Source organism: Labrus bergylta, chromosome 16, assembly GCF_963930695.1.
Source record: "Labrus bergylta chromosome 16, fLabBer1.1, whole genome shotgun sequence".
Taxonomy (NCBI): domain Eukaryota; kingdom Metazoa; phylum Chordata; class Actinopteri; order Labriformes; family Labridae; genus Labrus; species Labrus bergylta.
The window spans coordinates 13,805,355-13,815,159 of NC_089210.1; the positions used below are offsets into that span (position 1 = coordinate 13,805,355).

The 9,805-nt window shown below is 38.8% G+C and overlaps 1 protein-coding gene across 3 annotated transcripts; it reads right to left on the minus strand.

The window, feature by feature from the left end:
- Positions 1 to 606: 606 nt before the first annotated feature.
- Positions 607 to 3,827, minus strand: tac4 (tachykinin precursor 4). 3 transcript variants are annotated; one of them, XM_065964542.1, is made up of 5 exons: positions 3,307 to 3,827; positions 1,716 to 1,812; positions 1,487 to 1,519; positions 1,315 to 1,362; positions 607 to 1,138 (listed from the first exon to the last, which is right to left on the minus strand). In XM_065964542.1, exons 1-5 carry the CDS (start codon positions 3,442 to 3,444, stop codon positions 1,104 to 1,106), a joined length of 351 nt encoding a protein of 116 aa, XP_065820614.1. In that variant the 5' UTR covers positions 3,445 to 3,827; the 3' UTR covers positions 607 to 1,103. The 3 variants fall into 3 exon arrangements, with proteins under 3 accessions (XP_065820614.1, XP_065820613.1, XP_065820615.1); XM_065964541.1 differs by having other exon boundaries at positions 1,309 to 1,362; positions 3,307 to 3,802; XM_065964543.1 differs by having other exon boundaries at positions 1,309 to 1,362; positions 3,325 to 3,753.
- Between the last annotated feature and the right edge of the window lie 5,978 nt (positions 3,828 to 9,805).

Here is a 9,805-nt window from a genome sequence, read left to right on the forward strand (position 1 = left end):
CCCTGAAGACGTCATAGTGATGTCATTTGGGCCATCTCAGCTTGTATTTGAAGGTGACTCATTTTCAACATGAAGACCGCATTAAGAACCCTAAAATTTGATTATTTTGTTTTCATGGGTATAAACAGGATGAAAGGGATGAGGGAGAAATTGATATTTTTTGGAGTACTACTCACAACTGGAAGATTAGTGAGGGTATCTCTGCATCTCCAGCTGTCATTGGGCGAGGGGCGGGGTACATCCTTGACTGGTTGCCAGTCAATCACTGGGCTGACATACAGAGACAAAACAACCAGTCACACTGACACCTCGGGCAATTCAGAGTCACAAATGAAGTTAACAAGGAAGTCTTTGGACTGAGCATGACGTTGGACCCAGTAAGACCCTCTCTGATGTGGATACCAACCATTTCACCATGCTGCCCACCTCTGTATCCACTGCTTATGTAGTGACTTTCCCCTTTTTTAAATCTGTTATCTACCCCTATATGTTTTTATGTGATGAGATATGTAATAACTGCAGTGCTGCTTTAAGTGATATGATGCAGGTATATAATCAATCATTTTGATTTCAAGCAAAAGCAAGACAGTCAGTGTGAACAACACATGAACAAAATATGGTTTTATTACTTAAGCTTCAACATACAATAAGAATATCACCATGGTGTTATTAGAGAATCATTTGTGGTCAACACTGATCTTAAAAGGCAGTAATGTAAACAATTTGTCGTGCTAATACATCCAGATGAATATTCCATTTAATGGTTAACAGTGGTGAAACAGAATGAAGACACGCTTAAACTAATGTCATTAGCTTTGAGTGGATTTAACTGTAGGAGGCTTCCTTAATAGACACGAGTGTATGTGTACAAAGTTTGAAATAAGACTCAACATTATCGAAAAACATAATGGTTAGAACTCTACAATGATAGTTGGCAGTAAGGCCAGTGACTTAAAGCAGCTGAAACTGTGCAACTCCATCTGTCCTTTTCAGACTGTGAAGACCTCTGTGTCCTGTTGACACACAGGAAAGGACAGAATATGAAATAAAAGTTGATTCTGAGATTATAATTGTGAAGTTATCTTTCGTTCAGTTTTTGATCTTTAGTAGATGTCAGGTTGCCATTCTTCTTCTGAATCTAAAAAAAGAGGAAGAAATAGAGCAAGACATGAGAATCAGGGGTTAACACAAAGTTTGCATTTCAAGCAGGATGACACTGAATCTGATATTCCCAAATTCAAAAAAAAAAAAAAAAACATTACATGGAAATGAGTAACTTTAAAATATGGTTGCAGAAATTCAAATTACCTTCACCTAGATTCCTTTTGCCCATAAGTCCAACAAACATATCCCCTTTATTGCCTGACCAAAAGAGACAGACAGACAGAAATTAAGGGGAAAAAAAATCTTTATTAAGGGTGAAACATTACCAGATTATTCTAAAACCTCAACATTCATAGCTCTCTTGTGGCGTCATTACACTCACTTTTCCTGCCCAGTCTGACAGCTTGAGATCGGCCTGAAATAAAGGGGGAACAGAACAAGTTTAATATGGTGGTCGTAAAAAACAAAATAGGGCAACCATAGGTGTCTGTAGTAATATTATGCTGGTATACAAGGGAAGAAAAAAACGTGATTTCATTCAATACAGCTCCATACAAAACAATATGATCATTATAAATTCACAGTAAAGTAGGATGAAGTTGTTTATTTACGTGAGCTTCTACCCATCAGGCCGTGGAACTGCTGTGCTTTGGACCGCTTGATGAGCTCAGCCAGATGCATAGTTAAATCTCTCTCTAGAGGGTAGCCCTAAACACACACACACACACACACACACACACACACACACACACACACACACACACACACACACACACACACACACACACACACACACACACACACACACACACACACACACACACACACAGACCCGTGCACGCACAAGAAAAAAAGCATGATTCATTGCCGATATGACAAAGGGAAGTTTTTATTTCTCCTGTAAATCATACAGTCCCTGCTGTCTGATGGACTTGAAATGATGGTGCTCATTTAAATGAATTCAAATCATCGGGTACACTGCTAAGGGACAAAACTTTCTCTCAGAATGAGTGAGGACATTACAAGCCGCCATCCATCCCAACCTCTCAACCTCACTTTCAAATATCCAGCATCTTTTCCCATTCCTTTGCATATTTTATGTGAAATAACACATTTAAATATCTCTTCACTTTCTCTTCAGTTGTCAACATCCAGATGAGAGCCGATGTGATAAAAATGTGGCACACTCATCTGAGTTTCTTCTACTTATAACCATGCCAACACAACAATAAGAGTTTGTAGTCTGAATATATTGTGTGCCCTGTATTCTTTTTTAACAAGCTGCACACAACCTCTGCTTGATTATCAACAGTCAGTATTTTCCCAGAGGTGTTACAATTTATGATCACCCAAATTTGATATCACACATGAAATCAAGATGTGGTATTATTTTTTATGCATGCCAAAATGACTTCAATCCCGTCCTATAAAATAATCATTTAAAAAAAATAATGCTTCTTTCATTTTCTGCATTTTGTACCACTGTCTGGAGAATAAAGTAGGCAATTAGGAACAATTATGAGACTTTCACCAAAGGTCGTTTTTTTTTTTTAAATTCCATCGGCAACCAACTACTCAACTTTTTATTTAGATATTAAAAAAAGGATTAGGGTTTTCTTCATTCTTCATGCTTAAATCGTTATCATGATCAACACTGAATCAGGAAATTAACATGAACAGATGGAGTTCTTGTATCTCACCGTGTTAAATGATTTCCTATTGGTTGATCTTTTCCCCTAATTGCTCTGCAATCGTGAGAGAATGTAACAAATTGATAAACTGTGAGCCAGACGCGGGATGCCGCTGTCCTCGGTGCTTAAATGTGTCAGACAGCTTTAAGTGCAAATTGAAACATTGTTGGAGAGCAGCAAGAAATGAGCTACTCGTGTTTGCCTGAGATACAACCTAAATATCATAAACCTCAGATTTAAGTCACATTGAAGGTCAAATCTGAAGTCATGGGATGGTGTAGAAAAGCAACATGATAATAAAGATAGGCGACGTGGGTGAAAGCAAGTATTTATTTGGGGGACTATCAGAAAACCTTCAATAAACCTCCACAGGCATCATTGAAACTGCAATGTCAGATTTCTTTCTCAAGACATTAAACTATGTTAAATTGTTACAACAAACATCGTTGTTTTGTCCAATTTGCAACTAAAATGTATCAAATAGAGTCAGTAAATCAATCTTAAAACACACCTGTGATGTTATTTTTACCTGCCAGTTGTCAGCTGTCCACGCCTCATCTTCTTCTTTTGAGAGCGAAGTTCCCAGCACGCCAACAACCTGCACGAACACGAACACCAACAACACAACCACGAACTTAAGAGCTTCCATCGTCCAAAACAACAGCGACTGCAGACTGTCAATGAAAACTTCTCCGATTTGGACGCATACAGCAACAAAAGAACTTGAAAATCAAAGTGTGTTTTGTTCTGCACTTTGTGCGTCCTGAGTGACGGTTTCAGTTTGCCTTTATAAAGCCCCTCTGATCGCCCCTCCCCGCTTCCTCCTGCTTCACAGTTACGTGGATGTCCTGCAGGTCTTTCTTGCCCCCCTTGGTCTGACTCAGACGCGACATGCGTAGACAGTGAATAAACTTCACCCTATCTTCACCCAGCTGACCGTGTCTGTTACTCACCTGCAGTTTTTAATTTTGCCTACATGATTGACCCAGGAGCTCATTAGGCAGCTAAATGTATGAAATCTAATGTATGGCAGTTCATGTGTTTGAGGTATCAGGTCAATAAACGACAAGCAAGAAAAAGGGCCACAGGCAAAGAAGGGACATATTTTATTTTACAGGTTGAAGAGCGAAATACGTCAAACCAATTCACAAATAATAGTGACAAGGTTATATTTACAATTTCAGGCCTGCCTTCAAAGCTGAACCAGATCCCAATCTGGTTTTGGATCATCTTTATGGCTTGTGTCACCTTCTGCAGGTGCAATGATTTTCAGCTGTGATGTATTCATGCTTTGTTTGTGTGTCTCCGCAGGTGGTTTGGCCAGCAGCATGATGAATTTATGCTTTAAATAATCACTGCAGCGACAGCCTCTGACAAGAATTCATGATTCTGTCAGAACATTGTGATAAAAAAAGCATTTAGGATACTTAAGTATTTTCCATTATAGTCCAGACTGATTTTAAATGAGTCAAACAGACTACTTTGTCTACAATGGAACTATCTACAGTTTTTGCGTTGTAAAGTCCTCTGAGAGTTATGAATTCATAGATACTTGGGCCAAAAGTGATACACCAATTTGATTAGCTTAATAAAGCCAAAACATTTGAACAAAATAGATTTGAAATCAATTCAAAAAATAAAACTATTAAATGCCAAATAGATAAAAGTCACACAAAAATATGAGAGATAAAACAAGTTGTAAAACTGATAACTTATAAAAACTGAAAACTAATGACCAGGTACTCGGCTACCAGTCAAGCTGAGGATTTAAAAAACTGTTGACTGTGTTCAAGGCATTAAGTGGACTTGCCCCTGCTTACCTCTCAGAGCTCCTGTCCCCATATCAGCCAGTAAGAGATCTTATCGGTTCCATCAAAACCTTCTGTCAATGTCTAGATCCAGGACAAAGTGCAATGGGAATCATGCTTTTTCCATTGCAGGACCAAAATCGTGGATCTCTACCTCCAAACATTCGTTTCTCACCCACTATTGGTGTTTTTAAAAACTCGCCTCAAAACATATTTATATTTAATTTCCTTAAATTTTCAATAACCTGTCAAGCACAAAATCCATAGCTCTGTTAGTCTTGTCAAGTCTTTTTTTTTTTTTCTATCTGAGGTGTTCGTGCTGAATTTGGATCAACTGCGTTGTGTGTTAAGTGTTATATAAATAAATTTGAGTTGAGTACTTGAAGACATATCCAGACTGAAAATGTGTTCCTAAAAGGTGCACTGTGTAGTTTTGGTAGAGAAATGTGAAAGTTGGAGAAGTGTACAGATTCTGTGGTATATGTTAATAACTCTATTCTCAAACTGTCCTCAGGTTGCTGGAACACTGTTTGAAGATAAAATGCTATGTGAGAAGTTATGGTGGGTGGCCAGCAAAAGTGAAACAGTAACTCTCCTGGTAGCTTTTTAGCTCTAAACAGTGTTCAGGGACCCATTTTTTCTTTGAGGAAAGTTGTGTATTTCGTTAAAAAAAATAGCATAGAATTGTTTCACTTCTCCAACTTTCCAATTTCACCACTAAAACTCCATAGTGCACCTTTAACTTTAACATTTCAAGTCATGGGCATTCTCTGATCATCAGGAATACTTGTCTATTTAGTAGAAAACACTATGACATCTAATAGGAAAGATGTTGACAAGTGGAGGATCTAAGAGATATCTGCTTAGCAGTGATTTGAAAAGCTTGTCCTAAGGATAGTCTGGTGCTATGCCACACAAAATATCCAAAACTATCAACCAATGCTCGTTATTGGTAAAGTGCCAAATCATAACAAATGTTATCTTAAGACAACTTAAATAAAAACTGTAATATAATCATTATAAAGATAGACTACTGGAAATCATTGGAATGACATATTATATGGTATGTGCTCTCAGTCTGGAATTTTTCAGGAGGATCTTTACTATTGTTCCCTGCTCCCACTTTGATCCTTGCTTTAATTCATTTTAAGGGGTCACAGGCCAAGCTTGGAAAAAGTCTTCTGGTCCAACATGTGAAGTAAAATTCCAAGAGAATAGAAGCATGACATAGCTGCTGCAAAAGGTGATCTTGCAAAGGGCGGCTGTGAATCAGCGGTATAGAGTGTGTTAACTGGAAGGTCAGCAGTTTTGATCCCCTGCCAATACACTCAACCGCAAGTTGCTCCTGCTGCTTCGTCAGGGGTGTATGAATGTCTATGAATGGGATTAGTTACCTCTGATGGTCAATTTACAGAGAAACCTCTGCCATCAGTGTGCGAATGGTGAATAGGTAGATGTGACCTGCGGTGTAAAAGCATGCTTTGAGTAGTCAGAAAGTGATATACAGTACAAACTCAAGTCCATTTGTCACAGTTTTGCTCCTCTGCTCACCTGTCTGCATTCAGTCACTCAGTACTTTTCCACTCACCCTGCCTGCCAGCCACGCCCACCTATCAGCCAACTCAATTCACCTGTGCACACAGCTGCCTCTCATCTGGAATCAAGCCAGTATTTTAGTCTCTCCTGTTCACCCACATGCTGCCAGGTTGTTCTTTACTTCGTGCAAGACTTTCCAGCAACTCTTCATGGATTAATTACCTGGTTTTGACTCTGCCTGCCTCTGACCCGTCTTCTGCCTTCGCCCTCTTGGAAAGTTTGCTTTCTTTGGACTGCTTACCTATTGCCAACCTTGCTGCCTTCCCGTTTACGTCCTAAGCCTACTGTTACCCGTTGCTGTTTTTGGAGTTTGAACTGTTGTGTGTTTTTCTTACATTTGTTTTTCTTTGTTCCTGACCATTCAGGATTCTGGACCTTTTGGGCTTCTGGTCTCATTGCTCAAACAAACTCTGTTTTTTCTGTATCACTAGAATAAAGTATAGTCTTTTGCTATATTTTGTGTGTCTGCTGCTTCTGGGTTCATAACACTACCTGTTACACCATTATGAAACTGCTGCTCATACAATTGACCATATCCACACTGTATCCATCGTCCTTTGTGTTCTAAACTGCACATTAATAAAGTCCAGGGAATCTGAAATGTGTTATCACTTTTACCATTCCCTGTCTTTTCAGTTTCTGATGAACTGGTAAAGATCTTGATATTTGATAACTCATAAATGACCTTTTAGACTTCAGCTAACATTAGCAGCAGCCAGTCCCTAACATTGTTGTTTTAACACAGCCCAAAGCTAATGGGTTATTCTCCCTGCTAACAGTAATGTTATCAAGCGCTGTCTTCTGTTATTTAGCTCTAGAAAATCAAATGAATGTGTTACCCTATTGACAGATCTCGCTCCACATTTTGGCTATCTATTTTAGTTGCCTATCAAGAAGAGGTACTGATAACATGTGTCCTCTATTTTTTTATTTTATCTATTAAGGACCTTATTGTAACCTGAACCACAGAGTGAATGCAACAGCAGAGAACCCCGTCCTGAGTGGGAAGTCTTTGTAAAAGCTCTTCTAAGGACAGGTGTTGCAAATTAGCATCTGCTATACACTATGACTGTTTTCGAAACCGCATACTATACTACTAGTACGTACTGATTTGGCCAAAATGCAGTATGCAGTATGCCAAAAATACCAGGATGTCATACTGATTCGGGAAAATTGTACAGTATGCATCGGACCAGTCTACCTCGCGTACTGTTTCCCACAATGCAAAGTGCCAGGTCAGAAATCAAAATGCCGGAGCGCAGCTGTTTGAACTCGTCGGTGGCGGTGACTGAATATCTTGCCACATTATGAACCAAGGGTCCTTGGCTTGCTCTATTATTACAAATTATTCACAGCTGAGTAAAACCAGTTTAACCGGGACCAAGCATACTGCAAAATAACTGACGACTGGCAGTCATACTACATACTACTGTTGAACTCAGTATGCAGTATATACTGTATACTGCATACTGAGTTCAACAGTACTGATTTAGATAGTAGTATGTAGTATGCGGTTTCGAAAACAGCCATGATACTTGCATTGGAATGCTGTTTTCAGTTTGTATCTGTCACTATCAAATAAAATCAAAACAAAGTGGTGGATTGTGAATATGGGGACTCACTTTTTACCATATAGCAGCATGGCTTCTTTTAAAATAATGCATTTCATCATGGAACACTTTTTATTCTCCTGTACTTAGTTGATGAACAGTAGCTAACATTAGCATGCTAACATACTAGGTTAAGTTATTGAACAGGATACAATTGCCTTATTAACATTATGTCTTTATGTGAACATTTAGCTAACAGCCTCTCAGAAGTGGTGACACTTAAATTACAACTTAACTCCAATTTAACAATTTACCATAGGTATCTCATAAGTTGGTTGTAAATCAAACATAGGCTATAGGTTTACAATTGGAATTGCTTCTCAAGCAACTGAATAGGCTATTAATAGTGACATTATACATGGACGTCTGGTGTTTTTTAAAACTAAAATAACGTATTTTATTACCCTTACCCTCCACCAGGACCTTTAACCTTTCTTTAACCAGTAAATGTCGTTGAGATAAAAAAAAATTCAAGAGTGTCCTGGCCAAGACAGTCAGGCATGTAAAACTACAATGAACCTTTGTGCTATAGGCTATTAGCAGTCAGCTACCTACTAGCTAACACTTCCATTACAGCATGTGGCTGAACGCCATGGCGAGCTCAGCTTTTGCGTGCCTGTAGCTAATATCAATTATGTTGTTTTAATGAAATGCAGTAATTGAATTGAGAAAGTCTTCATCTTGAAGTGTAGAAATGATAATGCCTGTTAGAAACCATTATCTACATTAATTACAACCTGTAATAGCAGTGTGACATTTCAGCAGTGTTTTAGCCTCCCTCTGTGAGCCTGATGTCAGAAAATCAATGCTATGTGAAAATGGTCAATTTTGCTTCTACCAAAAAATCCATTAATTCACAGGGTCTTCTCAGTCAACATACCAACAGGTTCCCAGGAATCAGATTCACTTACTTCAAACCTTTATGAGGGAGATTTGGAAGCCATTATTCCTCCTGTTGTGTTGGGAGAAAGGGCTGAAGACAGATGGAGAAAATTAGACTTGAGCTCCTTCGGGATGCAGTTACACAGAAGACTTCGAACATAATTCACAGCAGTGAATCAAACACATGCATGACATCTTTACAAACACCTCAGTACACAACCTAAATAGCCCTGCACAGTCGTCAGACTGATAATGGCGTGAGTCAAGTGTCCATCCAATTATCTGCTCCATTTGTAGTGTCCTGATGGTCACGACTTAGACAGCTGTTCTGTATTTATCTATGCAAAGATTGTCTATAGTATTATTAAATTATATTTTATTTTCATTGCCGCTTATGCATTGTGTGTGCAGTTTTCAGCCAAAAACCTGTAACATGTTTACTATCAGAGAACATTAGCAATTCACAGGCAATGCTTTCCTGTGAATTGTAAACCTCTGGAGGAGTTTCAGTGAAACACTCTGCTGTTCTTAATTAATGTGTTGGCTACTTATGAGCCTGTATCTTAAAGGGGTATAAGCATATCAACAGGGACACACACAATGTCTTTGTGTACAATGTAGGCCTACACAACTCATTTAAATGCTAACATCAAATGACAAAAGTGAAAAAAGTTAGTGGTTAAATTATTGCTATTCTAAGCTTTCTGGCTCATAGCGGAGCCAAAGCTCTCCATAGACTTCAACAATCTCTTATTGGCAAATCTTAATCATTTATTTAGGCCCTGTGTTCACCTAGCGTTTTATTTTTACTTTTTTCAATTATTTTATGAGGAGAGAGCGTCCGCAGCAGAAAGCAGCAGCCTCGTCCTTTTTCCGAGCGCTCCACCTTTTTTGTGCGGCCGCTCCGAGTGCTCAAGTTGAAAATCTTTCAACGTTAATTTTTCACCTGAGAGATATTACATCCCACTATGTTCTGTTAGACACACAATACACAGCCAGCAGCCGTCTGCCCTGAAGAACCGCTAGGTGGACACGGGGACCTTAGAGAAGTGTGTCATTGCATTAAAGTTTTATGGGATTGGAATGGTTTTTTTTTTCAGGGTTTAGTCAGAGC